This window comes from Sturnira hondurensis, unplaced genomic scaffold (genome assembly GCF_014824575.4).
Source record: "Sturnira hondurensis isolate 20B ecotype Veracruz unplaced genomic scaffold, ASM1482457v3 Scaffold0007865, whole genome shotgun sequence".
Lineage (NCBI taxonomy): Eukaryota > Metazoa > Chordata > Mammalia > Chiroptera > Phyllostomidae > Sturnira > Sturnira hondurensis.
The window spans coordinates 11,520,880-11,539,594 of record NW_028080496.1 but is presented as its reverse complement, the minus strand read 5'-3'; the positions used below and the strand labels follow the sequence as shown (position 1 = coordinate 11,539,594).

Below are 18,715 nucleotides of genomic sequence, written 5' to 3'. Positions count from 1 at the left end.
AGCTATTAGAAATGTTAAACAGTGAGTTTTGATACGACACAAGACCAAATCAGCAAACGAGATAGATACAACGCATGGATAGTGGGAGCCCCTAAAAAACAAAACCATAAGAGAAAAAATAAACAGTTAAAACTGTAACTAAGAAAAATAGAAACAAAGTAATAGTAAAAGCTGTAATCAGAAAATAGAAAACTCTCCCAGTGCTGTTCTTTAACTGAAACCACACCGCGCTCTAAGATCACGCATCACCGGAGCTGCCTGTTGTCTGAGAACGCCAGCCCACAGGGACTAACACCAAGATGGATTCAAATAACACGGACAGATTTTAAAGAAAAAGGTTTTTTTTTTGACATCTAGGCAAGAGCTTTTAACTTATAAAGAAAAGAAACTTAGATTATCGTCACATCTGGGTAGCAACATGTTATGCCAAAGATAATATAGAGATACTCAAGAAAAACAGCGAGCCAAGGACTTTGCATCCAGTAAAACTGACCTTCAAGGACAAAAGGGTACAGATAAACTAGTGAACTACCACTTCCAGGCAATCGGAGGCTCTGCACTGGACTTACTGAAAGACTAAGGTGGCTGCCGTCCCAGGGAATTTTCAACAGACTTGTAAAATATTCTATTTTTTCCTCATATATCTTGACCATGCAAATTTTTTAATGTGTCAAAAGTTGGTCTTTCTGTTTCCATGAGATGTCCCAGACAATGCTTATTGTTATGGAGTGGGGGGAGTGGTTTAAAGCTGTAGGATAGGATAACATTTGCTTGTACGCACGCACGTATCATACGGTCATAGAGCTTCTGAACAGAAGGAAGAGCATCAAAGGATTTCCTTTCACCGTGTTTCTCCTTTCTGAGGCTGTAAGAGCCACGAGCAGCAGTGACTTCTGTGTGTGTTTGCATCTCTGCCTAAGAGTGAACTGAATTTATGACAAACGAGACACATGACTCCTCAGCACCGAGAATGTGACTGGTCTTACCAGAGACATGCTGCAATCGTAAAGCGTGCGTCGGTTTTGTAAGATTCTATGGGGAAAAAACTCTATGGGGTACATCAATTTTTAAATATTGACTACCTGCTGAAAATGATATTTTGGATATATTGAGGCCAATAAATAAGATCTACTATATAAAATTAATTTCACCTGTATTTCATTTTTAACATGAAGGCTAGACAAGTTGAACTTACATGTGTGCTCTGCACTGCATCTCCACTGGACAATGCTGCCAAAGAGACTGCCTAAGAGTGACGCTGCTGACCAGGGTGACCTCTAGGAAATGACGTTTTATTGGGGTTTTAAGCAAGCACTAAGCGGGAAGGGGATGTAACACTGATTGAGACTTCCAACCCTGAAGAACACTGTGATGCAGCAGGAGCCAGGGTGGACAACCACCTAGGATCCAGTGCCCCGTCGCTGAGGCCCCGCGGCGAGAGCAGAGTCCACGAGGCAAAGCTCTGCCTGTGTTTGTTCTCTGATGTAATTCCAGGTTCTATAACAGTCCCTTGGCACACACTGGAGCACCAGAAAATTACTTAGCCTTGAAGAATGAACAGGATTTCTGTAGTTTCTAATATTCTAACATGAGGAAAGTCCTCTGGGAATGCAAATAGAATATTGAAGCAAAATGTACTATTATGCTTGATGATTAACAGCAGAAAATGTTGGGTGCTAATCCGCAGAATTTTTATATCTTTGAAAGATGAAGTTACCTCCACCTTAAGTGTAATTGACCATCCAGGTCAAAGAATATGGATTTGTGCTTATTTGGCAACACATGGTATTTCTACTGCAGGTCACTGCCAAAAGAACATACCCACAAATTATCGCCCCTCACTTACTACTGTTACCAAAAGCCCACTTGGTCGCCTCAAGGAGAACGCCTTTCGCATTCCTCTGTCAGTGTCTCTCAAAAATCTGATGCCAGCGGCCATGGCCTTCCATTTCAAAGCGAAACATTTTTTTAAAATCAATGTTAGGGGCCCCAACCCAGACCAAGTGAGAAAACTGGGGGTGACCCCATTGATTTCTCTGCATCAGTGGTCAGAAGCCACAGCCTGCAGGCCAATCGGGCTAGCTGCCCATTTTTGTAAATAAAGTTTTATTGGAAGACAGCCATACCATTTTTTGGTCTACTGTCCGTGGCTACTTTTGCAATACAACTGCAGAGTTGCAGAGCACTGAGAGATTTGGCCTACAAGGCCTGAAGTATTATCATCAGGCTCTCGAGAGCCCAAGTTTGCTGACGATGCTCTAACTGAGCTGACTTTTATTCTGGACCAACTCAGAACACTGAAGGACTGGGCCGCAGCCTCAGAGAATGAAATCAAATGAATTCTGGTTTGATAGAAAAGTCCCTCAGCTTGCTCTGACAGGGAAGTCTATTTTCAAAACCCCTCAATACCAGTCCCTGGAGGGATGGCTGCTGAGGACCTCCCCTCTGCCCCAGACTCCCTCTGAGGAGGCCCAGAGGCAGCAGGGCTCGTTCCCAGCACAACAGGTAACCTGTCTAAGGACCGCAGTTATGAACGGCACACCCACCTCATCCCATGTATCTCCTGACAACACTCTTGGGGCTGACACCCTTTTTGTGGTGAGAGGAGACCGAAGCTCGGGAAGAGGCCCGCTACTAAGCAAACTCACACTGACCTCTGGACAAGAGCTCTCAGACCTGCCTGAGTATCATCCCTACTATGAGGTGTGACACTTACCACAGTCAGAAAATCAGGTTGTTTTCTCGGCATCCAAGATATTTTCCTGCTTTATTTAAGCTAATGATCTGCAGCAAATACACTATTTCCCCACACCTGAATTCCTCATAAAACAAGGCAAAATAGTAGAAAGGAGAAACATTTTACCTGATGTATCTTACTTTGCCTATTTAAAAAACTAAACGATACTAGGAAAAAACAAATGCAACGTGATGGTAACACCTATGATCTCCAGTGAATGATCTGGCATCTACCTTATGAAATTACAAAAAAGGACAATTTAAACCCAATGTCAGCAGAAGGAAATATTACAGTAAGAGCAGAAATCAATTAAACAGAACACAAAACAAAAAATATTAATGAAAACAAAAGCTGGTACTTTAAAAAGATCAGTCAAAATTGTTAAACCGAGAGCCAGACAAACCAAGAAATAAAAGACACAAATTAAAAGAAAAATCAAAACACCCTCATTACAGATCAATAGCAGTAAAATAAGGGAACACTGTTAACAATTTTATGTTCACAAATTAAATGAAAGAAACAAACACTCTGAAAGATACAAACTATCAAAGCTACCAAAAAAAAAACTCTAACAAAAGAAACACATCAATGAATACTTCCATTTAACATCAAAGAACTTGACTTTACACTTAAAAGCCTTCCCACAAAGAAGACTCCAGGACCAGATGGCTGACTACACTGATGAATCCTTCGGAACATTAAGGAAGAAATAACATCAACTGCACCAGAGAACACAAGAGGAAGGAATGCTTCCCAACTGCTTGCTAGTAGCTAGTGGCTAGTAGCTTTCTGATGCCAAAACCAGATAAAAACAATACACAAAAAAGTACTGACCAGTGTCTTTTATGAGCACAGAAACAAATATCTTCAAAACACATCAGCAAATCAATTCAGCAATATATAAAATGGATGCTACATCACAACCAAGAGGAATTTATCTTGGGAATGCAAGGCTGTTCAACACTCAAAGAGCAAGAAATTGACCATACCAATACACTAAGAAAAAAAGTTATGATAACCTCATTTCTTTTCTTTTTTTAAAGGTTTTATTTATTTATTTTTAGAGAGAGGGGAAGGGAAGGAGAAAGAGAGGGAGAGAAACATCAGCATGTGGTTGCCTCTCACGTGGCCCCCACTGGGGACCTGGCCCACAACCCAGGCATGTACCCTGACTGGGAATTGAACTGGAGACTGATTCACAGGCTGGCACTCAATCCACTGAGCCACACCAGCCAGGGCGACTTGCCCATTTCTAAAGGGAAAGAGGCAGACCAGGACTCAAGGGGAAGGCGGACAAAGCTCCTACTCTTACCCAGCTTGCTGCTCTTCACTCTGTGCCCATCTGCAAATGTTTAAGCAATAGCTCAGGGTCTACATGTTTCAAATCAACAAGTATCTTTTAAGGTTTTATTACCCACATGACCTGGTTTACTTTAAATCCCAAGCCTACGATGCATGTATATGTACTCAGAAAGGCTGAAGCAGTTTACAACTTATATAACATACAGTGTCTTTTATCTGATCACTGAAAATTTTTGAAATAACTTCAGTTTCTTCACGCAGGAATAAAAACAGCAAATATACAAATAACCACACCAAAGGGATATTTGAAAAAGTAATCATGTTCGCTTTTGACCTTAATAAAGATTTTATTGCAAGTCTGATTTTAAACAAAGGAATATAGAAAAGTTTTTCCCCTTTCTTTGGGCTTCCTGACATCTGGCTTTCCTCTATTGTTTCCAAAAGCTGCCAATATCCTGAGTTACACACAGATTATTTACTGCAGCAGAAACTCACCCTGTGAAGCGTCACCGTGTGTTGTTCCCATATAGCAGTTTCCTCCATTGCTGTGCTCTGATAAAGGAAAAGAAAAACAAGTCATTTATCTTTTAAGAAAATATCTTTAATAATGCAAGCGAGAACATCTAGTGAACAATTTAGCACATTAACATCCATACTATTATATTAGGTACTCTGAAAAGAGCTTAATAATTATAGAAGGGGTTTTTTTGTTGTTGTTTGCTTTTGCTGTAAGAGACAGGAAACTACACACAGGAACTTCCTTTGTTTTTAACTTAATTTGGACAGATGCCGCTCTGTTCCTTTCTTGCCAACTAAAATCAGTATTCCAGCTAATTCTGCAACTTTATACTTAACATGAAGTAGAAAAGAATAAAAGTTGGAATAGTATTATCTTAAAATATCTATTGACACGCAAAACATTTTGAAGCATTCCTTACGCTGTGCAAAGAAAAGGGGAAAGTCAAATACCTCTCAACTCAGCAATTGTAAATATCCATGTTACAGGAAACAAGATGGAACCATTTGATAGGCTTGGTCAATGGATGCTTGCATATCACAGTTAAACACTATTGTCCTACCCAGTTAAGGTAGGACAATACTACAGATTTGTATAATTTACAATTATACTACAAAATTGTCTTCGAGCTTTTTTTTTCTAGGGAGGAATAACAGCTTTTCTAGTATACTATCGCCCACACATAAAACAAAAAAAGGAAAACAAATAGACAACTCCATAAAAACTCCCCAAGAATCGCCATAAAGTAAGAGCAATACAAGCTCCAATGAAGGTCCTACTCAAACCACTGCGTAGAGTTCAGGTTCATCTACAGTCAAGAAACTCTTACTAAAGAGGGAAATAAATTACTACCTGAGGGATGGGCACTAAAGAATTCAAAATAAGTTTTTTATAAATTGCGTTATGCTCTTGGAGGCTTTAAGTAACTCAGCCCCTCTTACTGTTACCCCTTTATGGAATTGGGGCTCCTAAAAATAATGCACTGATAAAGTTTCTTTAAAGGCCTTTGCAGAGGTAACAAAATGTGCGGGCGGGAGCGGGGAAGAATGCTGAGCGCAGGTTCTGTTGGAACTGCTCACTTCCCAAGCACCAGCTGTTTCCCATCACACCCTGTCATCAGCATCACAACAACGTGCCCATCAAGGTGCCAAGGGCCCATTTCTCCTTTCCCACAGCAACTTTAACCGAAGATTAATGCCACTTTAGAAAATGAATCCCTACGACGAAAGGCTGCTTCCCTAAACCCAAAGCAACTAGATTAACTTTCCTGCCCGATGAATAAGAGAGGGAGAGAAAGGATCTCTCTGTTCACTCCCACAGATAAGAACTGCCAAGCTCACCAGCGTTTGGTTTCCACCTTCCAATCAAGTGCCGCAAGCCTCCCTTTAATGAAAAGGAGGAAATAGGGCTGTTTTGTTGTTTCAACAAAAATTGACCAGGATTCAGTGCATTCAAAGAAAACCCCTCCATCGGTATGAAGCAATGAAGATGTAAGTAGTTCTGCTGACAAGCATTAAGAGTTCTACTAAAAAACACACATGATCACAGTATCTGCCCTAAGTGCCCCTCTGCCCAACCTTCACTGACGTAGTAAAGACTCGAGCTGCTGCACAGCCCCAGGCCCCCTCTTCCTGACCCCCTCTCCAGCCGCAGCACTGCCTCTGGCCTCTTCAATCCCCTTCCCATCAGTTCCAACTGAGAGGGATCCGAGTACAGGCAAAGGCCTGAACAGCTCGGGTATGAAAGGGTTCACCATCTTCCATGTGGTTTTAATGAGCACAGTTTTCCATTTTGTGAGAAAATACCGATCAAATGGGGAAACTGACTTAATGTTAATTCTGTGAAACAGCTTGTAGGTTGTTAGCCTCACTTGGGTGAAACATGAGTGGGGAAGGCAAGGCTGAAAGGACAGACAGAATGCTGACAGTGATCACATCCAAGTGCAGGGATCACGGGTGACGATTCTTCATTAGGTCTTTATCTCTGGGCTCTCCTTTCATCATTCCCAACCTCAACACAGGGCCAGAGTATTTTAAGCCACTTTTAACAAATCCTGTTTGAAGCTTCAAATATCTATTTTTAACTTACCTTTTAGGAAAACCAAGTATTTAAGAAGACTATTTTGTTTTATGTTAATTATAAAAAGCATTTTATCTACTGTTTCTGAAGGAGTCACCGTATTTTTGTACTATAAGACGCACCCCCCCCCATTTGGGAGAAGTAATGGTTGTTAATGTTGCTGTTAAGTTCTGTTTATTTATATTGGTGAAATATTATGTTATCTGTTATTAAATATTTTACCATTTTTTTGCTTCAAAAATTTTTCCCTATTTTTCTCTAAAACCTAGGTGCGTCTTACGTTCCAAAAAATACATACAGTAAGGTCTTACAGTACAACCTTTAAGAGAAGTACCGTAAGAGAAACTTCAATTGTTTTGTTGGTATATGGTAAGGGGAAAAATAAAAATACTAAAACAATTCTCCAGATGCCAATCAAAATATGTTTCTTCTTTGGAGGGATTAGAAAAGCACACATCTCAACTAACTCAATGGCTTCCCCCAAAAGGGTGACATAGTGTGGTACCTCACTTCTCTGTGAAGGCCAAACATACTCTCATTAGCTTGGTTTATCAGATGGGAGACCTCCCTACAGGAAGGCAATAGAGAATGAAACCTCGGAAACAGTAAGGACGTAGGCTCTTGACCAGCACACTAAACCAATTTAATCCACAATATAAATGTGTATTATGCCTTGCCAATACTTACCAGTAAAAAAAAAAAAAAAACAGAATAAAATGTATCCCTAGGTTAAACAATGAACCATGTCGTCTCTCTTCACTCCTCAGCCCTTGGTTTCCTCCAGTAGAAAAAGCAGCAAAATTCTACCCACAGTTGGTTGTAAACCCAGCACACCCCAGGAGGAGTCCTGAATGCACTGAGGGATGACCAAACAGACAAACTCACTGATTTGTGATATGCAAATACAGTAAAATCGAAGAAAATCTCAGCTGTCAGGACTCAAGGCTATTCATTGTAAAGTTCTTTCAACTCTGCTCTAGTTAAAAACAACCACCATCAACTGTGGAGGGGTAAAGGGGAGGAGCTTCTTACAGTACATTGCTCAGAAACTGAAGGCTGACACAGAGAGAAAATGGGTACCAGTGAATTTATCAGCACTCTTTTTTGCGAGCACTACCATAAAGAGGAAAGGAGAATGGGGCTTCCTTTGGAAGACCTAAACAACAAGGGGTCTCTTGGGTGCCGCAATGCAAATGGGGATGGGCTGGTGAGAATCTTTTCGCTGTGAACCCTTTTGCAGTTTTCATCAAGTTCATCTATTATCTATTCAAATAAATGATTTTTAAAACAACCCTTATTGTAAACTTGCTTGTCAATTTTCTTATGACAAAGCTAGTGTTCTCAAAAACAAAGGAAAGAAAAAGAACGCATAATTATAACTTTGTACTTGGACTAAGACCTTCCAGAAATCCATACTTCTCATTCCCCAAACGGCCAGGTTTGTGGGAGACCAAGGAAAAAGTGTGATTCCCCCAGCAGGATTCCAGCACTACCACTTCTCAGTAACTCGGAAAAAGGCTGTTAAACAAAAATGAGCTAGACCAGAAATAGCAAGACCAGAGCCCAGATCTGCCATTAACTACAAGATAGGTAACCTCAGTTGTCCTCACCTATAAAGTTAGGCAACTGCATAAGATTTTCTCAAGTGAAAACGTCCTCTGGCTCCAAAATGCTACCAGACCACAATTCCAGTTGTAGTTAGTCCCCACGGGCCACCAATTCTGTACACAGTGACGCACCCCAGAAGGCATGGAGACACTGTGCAATTCATGACCACTAGATCCCAGGCCCTGCGTCCATTTCTCAGTCGGCACCAACTGACTAGAATCACAATTTCTGAAGAAGCAAAAGGCTGCATTTCAGAATCTACCAAGAGCTTCTTTGGTTCCTTTGTTCCAAGCTCCAGCTGGCAAAGACACTACTCAGATCGCCAACTCGGAAGGGCTTCCTGCCAAAACTTCAGATCCCCATTCTAGGCAGTTTCACTGTCCTTTAGGGCGGATGACAAATCAAATGGAGAAAAGACTGGAGAACAGAAACTGAAAACACAGGGCGAACCTATAATTGGAAGGTCAAGTCAAAAAATAGAATAAATAAAACTAGTGTCTCCAAATAATGAAAAATCTTAACATGTAAGAAAAATCTTATACATTATCTAAATATATAAGCAGCCAGTTAAATTTTACTATCCTTGTGGCTATAATAATAAAAGCATTCATTCATTCATTTATTCAACAAACATTTACCAGACATGCTGAGTGCTGTGGAGACAAAGGTCCCCCCTCCTTCTTCCCGCCCCAGAAGGCTTGGAACAATACATCAGTGGTTTGTGAGTGGTGCTGTCCTGGGGGATGGAAGGACTCTGTGCGCTGCAATGATTAGAGGCCGAGTCTCTGAGAAAGCAACACTGGAGTTCAGGCTTGAAGGGTGACCAGGAAAAAGTGCTGAAAGTTGTTTCAGAGGAAGAAACTGTGTGTCAGCAAGGTTACAGATGCTGTTCATGAAACTGGCTTTAATGTGGCTGACAAGCTCCACCTGTGGACTAGGCAAAGCGTAGAAAGAGAAGCTGCCCAAGTACCATCACAACAGGTCCGTAACGCTACAGACTTGAAACTCTAGGGGCAATCACACTAGGGCATGTGAGGCGGTCAAATGACACAGCCAGAACTCCTGAAGGCTGCGGTGTGGGAGACAGTTTGTGGCGGGGAGACCAGTTAAAAGTTCAAGTGAAAAGGGAGAGGCATCCAAGAGGGCTGTTTTCTGAATTAGGGGACTGAGGGAAAAAGCAGACACAAGATTACAGATCCAGTTTAACATCCTTAAGTTAAGGTGCCCATGGAACAACTGGCAGGGAGTAACAAGCATAGGCAGTAAGATCAAGACCAAGATCGGAGTAAATAGGGACCCAGAAGTAATCAACAAAGTAGTATTAAACCCAAGAGAAAAAATCCAATTACCCAAGGACCAAGATGACAGATATTGTAGAGGGAAAAAAGGAAGAACCAAACTAACTTGAGAAGGAGCAGCCAGTGAGGATACAGGGAAAGCAACACAGGACATAGGAAAAAGCAAGTCCGAGGAGTAACAGGATTATTGCTGCCTCAGATATCTATCAATGACAAAAACATTAACTTTAGAGAAGACACCCACAACCTTCTCCAAATGATCAAGGTAAACATCATCCGTAGTAAGTCACGTCAACACCGTGAACCCTGTGACAGAATGCACCACCACATGATTTCCAAAACTGCATCACCTATTCCAACGAGGAGAGAACATCCTACAAATCAAATCGAGCTGTATTCCACAGAATGATCAATCAATTCCCCCTAAAAGTGCCAAGGTCATAAAAGACAGAGGGAAGACTTGAGGGTCTGGGACAGATTCAGAGACACCAAAAAAAAAAAATGACCAACCAAACGCAGTGTGGAATCCTCAAACAGAAAAAGGGAAAACTGGCATAATCAGAATACGGTCAGTAGTTTAGTTATTACTGTATTGATGTTCATTTCTTATTCTTGATCATTGTTCTATGATTATGTAAAATGTAAGGGGAGTGAGAAGAGGGACACATTGACACTCTAAAATTTTTGTGACTTTTCTCTAAGCCTGTGATTTATTCAAAATGAGGGGCTTTAAAAAATCCTTCAGTTTAAATAATAACATTTATGAAAAATCATGATACAACAAAGTACTCAATGAAAAATGGACCAAATATGTACACTAACCAGGCCATGTTTCTTTACTACTGGCCTCCTTCCTTCACCTTAAATAATAAAACTAGTTTAAACAAATCATGACATACCTAAGTAAAAAGGTGACAAGCTGTGTGTCAACTGCGGAGCTTCACTTAGGTGATCCCGTAAGGTCAGGGACTCCCCCCTGGTGCCAAGCCCAGGCACCTCGAGGCTAACCATCTTACTGCTCAGGTGGCAGCAGTAATGGGTCAGGTTCAATGGTAAGTGTGCCAGTTTTAATTGTTGACTAGGAGTGTCCCATCCACAACAAAGAGGAAACATCCTTTATTTTCATGTAAAACTGCATTTTTTTAAGTAACATGACAGATGATACCTATCTAATGCAGTACCCTAGTAGAAAAGATGGGGTAAGAGGCTATGCACAAGGCCAATAAACACGTGGGGAAAGTGCTCAAACTCACTACTCAGCAGGAAGTACAAACTCATAGGAGAGACTAGAAATTAATTACTGGTCTAGGAAAGACCCACGCCAAGATGGCTTCTAGCAAGACACCAGATGCTGGGTCACTGAGCCACTTCCCCAGGAGCTGCTGGCTGGCTGCTCCAGCAGCAGCCTGCCCTTGCAGAAAAGGAACATGCAGCTAGTCCTGCAGATACACTAGGATCTTCTGGGAGTTTCTGGGCTGAATTTAAGCTTTAAGCTAGTCGGTTACCAGGAAGTAAGTAACAGAGTAAGGAAGGTAACTAATCTAGGAGGAATGTCAGATATTAACCAAATATCCAGCAAACAAACCAGCAGAAGCTGTGAGTGCTATACAGGGAGATTCTGGGGAGCTCACAGCAGAGTTCTGATGCAGTCTCTGGCTTCAGGGCACGGTTCTCGAGGAAAAGAACTGGACAGGGGCGATGCAAAGGAGGGACAAGCTTTCCAGGTAGATCAAACAGCATATGCAAAAGCCCCGGGAGTACTGACATTCTTCTCTCATTCACTCAAACAATATTTGAGTTTATTAAATGCCAGACCCTGTGTTTAGCTCTGCAAGTAAGAGGACACAGTTTGACCTTGTCCTCAAGGGGCTTATATTCTAGCAGAACTGGATGACCAAAAAATTTTACAACCAAGTGCATAATCACAGGCTTAAATAAGAAAGAAAGAAAGAAAGAAAGAAAGAAAGAAAGAAAGAAAGAAAGAAAGAAAGAAAGAAAAAGAAAAGAAAAATGGTGCCATGAGGGAGGCCCAAAGAGGAAGCTGGCAGGAAGTACAGGACCTGGTAGGAACAGCAGAGAGGGCAGCACAGTTTGGGAACAGGGAGATGGAAGAGAAAGACGCAAGGGGAGGCCAGGGAGCAGGCAGAGGCCAAGTAATCCAGCAGGAGCTCAGAGACCACATTACAGATTTGGGTCTTTCACTCCTAAAGGCAATAAGGAGTCTAGCAGTTTCAGGATGAGTTGGGGTACAGGGGGAGGGGACACTAATCAAAAGTGGATTTTGAAAAGATCATTTTAGAAAAACAGATTGTGAGTGAGGAGAAAGGGTATGATACTCTTAGGAGGCTGTTACAGGAAAACAGATTATAATGGATTATAGTGTGTGTATGTGCGTGTGTGTGTGTGTTGGGGGAGGGGGCTGTAAAACATTAGGAAGTACAGAGGGAATAAGCAGAAAGACAGAAGGTGCTCAGGAGGTAAAAACTGAACAGAATTTGCTAATCACTCACCACACAGGATGGATGCCCCAAACTGGGCCAGGTGCAGTGGATCTGGAGTAGTTTTTACCCTCTACTCCCCAACCCAGTAGACCACAGACTGCCTCTCTTCTTTAATGCCGCAGCAATTTTTAAAAACTAAGGAGTTCAAGGGTCTGAAACCACAGCATGCCTTGCTGGGCTGGGACTCCCAACCTACAGGCTGACATTTGTTCAGTACCCAATAAATACAGACACACACAAATTATATGTTTGTTCAAGTGTGCACCCACACAAACACAGCTCCTATATGCCTCTTCTCTGGTATTAGGATGGGCCTCACTTAAATGTTTTTAAAAGATACGGCTAACATAATGGCTTACGAGGCACTGGGCCCTGCGCCAGAGCCCAGCCGCCCCGAGAGGGGTGCTGTTCCCTTCCTCGGCCTTCAGATAAGAAAACAGCTATTAAGTGGGGACCGCAACATTCACAGTCCAGAGCCCAAAGTCATAAAGTCATACAGACTGAGGATTCCTCGTCGATCGGTTTTCAGTCCTTGTGTTACCTGACTTCTCTGAGTGCAGGACCCGGTCTGCTGCGGGTCCCTCTCCCGGAACTTCCCTTTGCTGGCCTTTCTCTGTGCCACTACCCTCAGCCCACATTGAAATGAAGACCTGTGGTCAGGAAAACACCAGTCAGAGACCGCTACCAGGTGGGAAACTGTAGCTACAGGACATACAGTCAACCAGTTCTTTTCCAAGAAGATATGAGGAAAATCAGGAAGACAAGTAATGGTAAAAGGAAGCAGGCAAAAGACTTGAACAGGCCAGAAATATAAAAAGTCGCTCATCTAGTCAAAAAAATGCAAATTAGAACTGCAATGAGATTATATGACAGATGCCCTGGAAGGGCTGACATTGCAGCAATTCATACCGAGTGATGGTGCTACGCAGGGCACCAGAAATTCATTCACTGAGGGTGAAGAGTGTAAGACATTACCTACTAAGACTGAAGACACATTAAGCAATCCAGTAGCAACGCTGTCCCTAAATACATAAACATATGCAATGCTCACCAAGAGGCATGTGCAAGTGTTTGGGGGAGGAATATTCTGAACAGCCAGAATTAGAAGAGAACCCAAGTGCCCGTCCCCAGCAGACTGAGTCCACTGGTATAGTCATGCAACACCAGACAGCGATGGAGACAAGTGAGCTGAAATGCAACAACACAGGAACCTTGAAAACCAAGTCAGAACAGTGGCCACCTTGGGGAAGGAAAGGTGTTAACAGGACAGTGACCTTAGCATTTAAAGGGTGATGTTACTGGGAAGAGGCAAGTGGTGGGGGGAGCTTCTGAGACACGGGCAATCTTCTACCGTTCGGCCTGGAAGGTGTTTACACGGGTGTTCACTTTATAGTAATTCATTCAAGTATGTTTGTTTTGTGTACTTTTATATAGGTATTGCATCTCACAATGAAAAGATAGAAAAGAATGAAATCAGCTGACAGTATTTAAGTCAAGGTAATTTACATAAAAATCCGGACTGACAGCCTGCTTTAAAAAACTGGCAGATCTGGCCTGTCTTCCTGGTCGCCAACGATCAGCTGGAGTTGAGCAACAGCCACTTCCTCCAGCCCAACTCGCGCTCTCTGACCGCCAGGGCACTCTCTCCGCAGTTTATGATTCACGCTGCCAGTCTGGTTGAAGACTCACCCAACCCCATTCCACAGGCAGCTCCCTGACACTCTTTTAGAACACAAACACATCCAGGCATATGCACATGGGAATGATGAAGCGTGTGGGCAGGAGCAGGTGAATTTAACCTCATATTCCTCACCAATTAAACAGAGATACCAGTAGTACCTAACCCAGGGGGCATTAAATGAAATGACACACAAAACACTTAGCTTAGTGCTTGCCACAAAATCAGTGTCCAATATCATACAGCCATTATTTATTACTGACACACTACTCACTTTTACAACAAGAGCTTGAATCTCTCTGCCATGGGCACTGTCTTCTGATTGTACAGACACTACAGCATCAAAATACAGGTCTGTTTGTTTAAACATTCTAACATCACTGTTAAAAACAAAACAACCAGTAAATAAATCTTCCAATGCTCCTTTACATGACACAAAGGGAAAGATTTCGCACAATAATACTTTGAAAAGTGGACGTGTTTTCAGTTGTTTTTTTTTGTCCAAAGCATATTACTTTGTCTGATTGTGGCTTTTACTGGTCTGATCAGTCAAATAATATGGATGCATACAGATGATGGACTTTTAAGACCTTAGTCAGAAACTGCCCTCAAAACCAAAACCGGCTATTCAAGGTGAACACTGGAAGCTGCCTACTACCTTTCACACAGTTCTGAGTACCCCTACAACTAATGAACATGCTCATCTACTCCTGCCCCTCAGACGGAAGCACACAGCATTTTCTCCCCAAACCACGTAACTCTAATTCAAACTATTGTTCCCCAGCCAATCTGGCAGTAAGCCCTCATCCAGTGGATTACTGGGAATTTCATCCCTGAATACAATGAAAACAAATGAACTACAGCTACCCACAACATCAATCATCTAACACAATGCTCAGCCAAAGCAGCCGTACACAACAGAACCCATGCTGCACGGTTCCGTTTGCATCAAGTTCCCAGGCAAAACTACAATGCTTATGGAATGCATAATTAAGTGATGAAATTATAAAGAAAAGCTACAAAGTGGGCACCACAGAAAACAAGATCGTTGTCATCTTTGGCAGAAGAACGTGATCTAGAACTGGCACGGTGGGGAGTCTAGCACTTACCATCACATACAGCATTCTACTTGTCCCTCTCTGCCTGCATGCACCATTCAAATGCTCCAGGAGTGCAGCCACGTGTACACTGCTCTATCTCCAGCATCTGAAACAGTGCCTGGTACGTACCAGGTTTGCAATAAGTATCCGTTGAGAAAAAACTCCAAACTGTTAGGCATTTCACAGCTTGTTACACCCTAGGTAAACAGTTAATAGTTAGCAGACTGTATATTTTCCACATCAGTTTATTCAAGAAGTTGTAACTATGTAAGTAAATTCGAATTACTCTGTAGTTCTTAATCTTTTCTCCTATGGAGATCCTTTTACAAAACATGTGGATGTATCCACATTTAATTAAAGCACTTTTCAATTAACAACAAAAAAAATAATAATAAACTGCAGAAAATCAACTGTTAGAGCAAGCCCAGGCTTTAGCTGTGATTCCACCACTTTCCCAACCCCAAGTCACCAGCATGCAGTGCTAAGGAAGACCATAATCGTGTTCATGTTCATTTTTCACGAGTAAGCAATGCAACTCTTTGGATCTTAAAGGGGAATTACACATTTCACAACTGACTGTTACAGCGTACAGCACGGAAAACTGCAAGCTTCTACAGAGCGGGGATCTAGGACAAAATGTGCTCCATTAATGTTTGCTGAGCTAACCAAAAAAATTAGTCACTACTGATATCCTTCTAGATTTGATAATTATGTCCTGAATTAAGAGAGCTAATCATAAAATAAGTTGAATTCAGTCACCAGAAATGGTACAACCCCGCAGGGGTGTCCAACCTTTTGATGTCTCAGGGCCACACTGGAAGAAGAGTTGTTTTGGTCCACACATTAAATACACTGTGACACGTAATCACATAAAAAAAATCTCATAATGTTGTAAGTAACTTTACGATTTTGTGTTGGGCCGCAGGTGGACACCCCTGCCAGATTACTACTGACAATTCCAAAAGAGTGAAAATTCTTAAGATAACCAAGAAAAAAATGAACTTTCACTCCTTGGGAATGTACGCTATTAAGAAAACAAAACAAAGAAATTTCAGCAAATTAATAAAGGTACGTGTGCTCATCTTATGCCCTAATAAATACCCACAGAAAGTACTGTTAGCGCCTGTTTTTACCTTCCTTCTGGGCACGAGAAACCAGAATGACTGAAGTCTTTCATCAGTCAACTCTCTCACTTGCCAGCATTCTCCTAGTGAGAGTGGGTGATTCTGATACAGTAACTGACAGGTGTAACTCAAACTAGTAAGAACTCATCTTTGGATGCATCCCGAAGTTAAGGGCCATGTGAGATTCAGTACTTCACACAACATACACATCAGCCAGGGCATTGTTATCGAATCTCAAATGGTGTGTTTTACGGGAAAAATTTTGGCAACATTGGTTTTCTGGTGTTTTAAAGTAGTGCCTCTGTGGTATAGTTGACCATTCAGAGTCAACCGTTTTCATCCACTTTTAGGATGTAAAATGAAATTTCCTACCCACGTGGTGAACACCACACCCTTCTCATTATTAAGAATTTATCTGCTTAAGAAGGAATGGAAATAAAGCACCCGGCTAACCCATAAAGGAGCAACCTGAAGCCGCCCTTCTCTGCAATAAATAAATGAAGAAGCACTCTGGGTCAGAGAAGGCAAAAGGCCTATTTTTGTTGCTGCCTTACACGGCAAACACCGTTCTGAAACACGCCAATTTTAGATCCATTTAAAAAACAGTAAACTACCCTCATGTCTCTCTCCTCCTAAAAGATTCGAAGTTGTTAAACTAGTAAGTTTTAAGATTGTCTTTCAAAATCCAGAGACTCAAAGTATGTTCCAGTCAAATATTTTGGAAATATCATACTAGACATAAACTATCTTTTAATCTTAGTTAGCATTTGATCAAGAACTCTAGAAGTAAAAAATAACTTTGCTCAGTCCCCTCACTTGTCCTCAGTCACCCCAGTGCTTGGTCAGTGCTCAATGCTGGGTCCCTGAGTGCCTGAACACATGACCCTGAGCACGTGAGGGGGTTCAGGGCTGTCAGGGGTGGGTGGCAGGTGCTACACTCGAAGGGACAGCCAGACTCACGGTCTTTCGGAAGACTGAACTTCTATCGTGTCAGGGTTATGTCCAAAAGTATAGTGTAATTCATTGCACTTCCCAATTTTTCACCAAAATTATTATTTTAAAGCCAATTTCCTTAGCAACATAGTGATCTGTCTTATTTATACTCAGTTTTATTCTTAGAACTGTACTGAGTTTACATTTGGTCTCTAAATAGAAAAAAAGATTAAAGAGCAAGTAAAAGTCAGAACCAGTGCATTGTTTCCAGGACTGAAAAAATGAGTGAAACTTCTGTAATCTTTGTCCTTCAAACCAAACAGGAAACAGTGCTATATACGCTGTATTACAGCCCTCAAAATCACAGATTGGTTTCAACCTCTTCATTTGTTGGTGTGGATGGCTGACCTCCTCTATCTCTTGCTGAGAGCAAATCAATGGGCAGCATAATCTTTCTTGAACAAGAAATGAAAGTCTGCAAGTCCCTAACGTGAAAACATCAGTATTTCAGAGAGGCAGGCTGGGGGGTGGGGAGAGAGACAGTCTTTCCTAACTCGCAGTACAATCCGCACCACTATACAACCTACAGGGAAGGCCGTGTGTGACCTCAAAAGCAGCTGGCTATCCAACAGAGCTGTCCTCAAACAAACCTAAAGGCTGTAACTGTGGTCCGGATAATCAGCCAAGTTACAGTTTCAACCATGAACATCTAAAATGCAAAACAGGCTAACATAAGTTAAAGGCCTTTTGCCTTCAATACTATAGAAATAGCTCTAGTGCATAGTAATTATTGTATAAATACAACACGTCCAGAAAAAGGCACTACAGTGAAGCCCATTGAAGGTGGAAGCCCATTACACAAAGCACAGTGAGTTTTTAGTTTACCTTTAAAGCAATATGAAACAAATAGGAATTGATCAGTAACTACAAGAATAAAAGCTACATTACAACAGCCACTCAGGACACAATTCCTATCTATAAAGATTAATTTTCAATTAGTTTTGTTTATTTAGCTACCGTATTTTGCCGTGTACAAAGCGCATGTTTTCCCAACTTTTTGTGTACAATGCATACAAAACACGGGGCGCACATTATACATGGCAAAATACATAATTTCTACAATTATCTTTCAAATGTTCAGCCATTTTTAAAAAATCTATTGTGCCTTAGGTGACACAATACATAAATTCCTAAGAAGTGATGTAAATAATTTTCATAGTAAACTACACTAGAATTTTACAGGTAATCACAGGGAAAAAGATATGGTCCCTGAGATATAATGAAAACATTTAACCAGGAAATCTAATAAGCATACATAATAGTACAATTTTAAATTTTATTGCTTCCCCCAAAGTGAAACCCCAAAGCTTCCCCCAAAGCTTGGAAATCCTGAAGCCACTACAACTTCCTTCAGCCACTTTCCATGATTCAACCAATGAAAATGTTCCTAATAATTATTCATACCATTTTCTTGTGTAATTAACAATTCTCTGGTGAGACAGAGAACCACCCTCAGGTTTCTGATTTTAACTTTTGAGTAATTTTATGCCAGGTACACGAGTAATGGTGCTCACAAAGTCAGGTGTACATCATTCACACAAGAACAGTTTCCTTTATGACTTCTTAAGCTAAATTACATACAAAGAAGCCCTTTCCAACTTAGGTAGATATTTTTGAAAAAATGTCCTATACTGTCTTCCAAGTACTCTATGATTTGCCTTATTTGCTCTTTTTCAAATTTTATTTGCATTTTGGGGGGGGCCTGAGGTATAAACTCAGACAAAATAAAACAAATTAACCACGGGTCCCAGTACTGTTTACTGAACCACCTACCCTCC

The 18,715-nt window shown here is 41.4% G+C and overlaps 1 protein-coding gene across 9 annotated transcripts in view; it reads right to left on the bottom strand.

Moving 5' to 3' along the window:
- The window catches only part of TJP1 (tight junction protein 1), a 209,110-nt gene that overhangs the window by 58,362 nt on the left and 132,033 nt on the right, over nucleotides 1–18,715 (bottom strand). For all 9 annotated transcript variants that reach the window (XM_037053769.1, XM_037053760.1, XM_037053761.1 and 6 more), the window contains one exon: nucleotides 4,535–4,591. In XM_037053769.1, coding sequence (XP_036909664.1) covers nucleotides 4,535–4,591 — 57 coding nt within the window. The remainder of the gene's footprint in view (nucleotides 1–4,534; nucleotides 4,592–18,715) is intronic.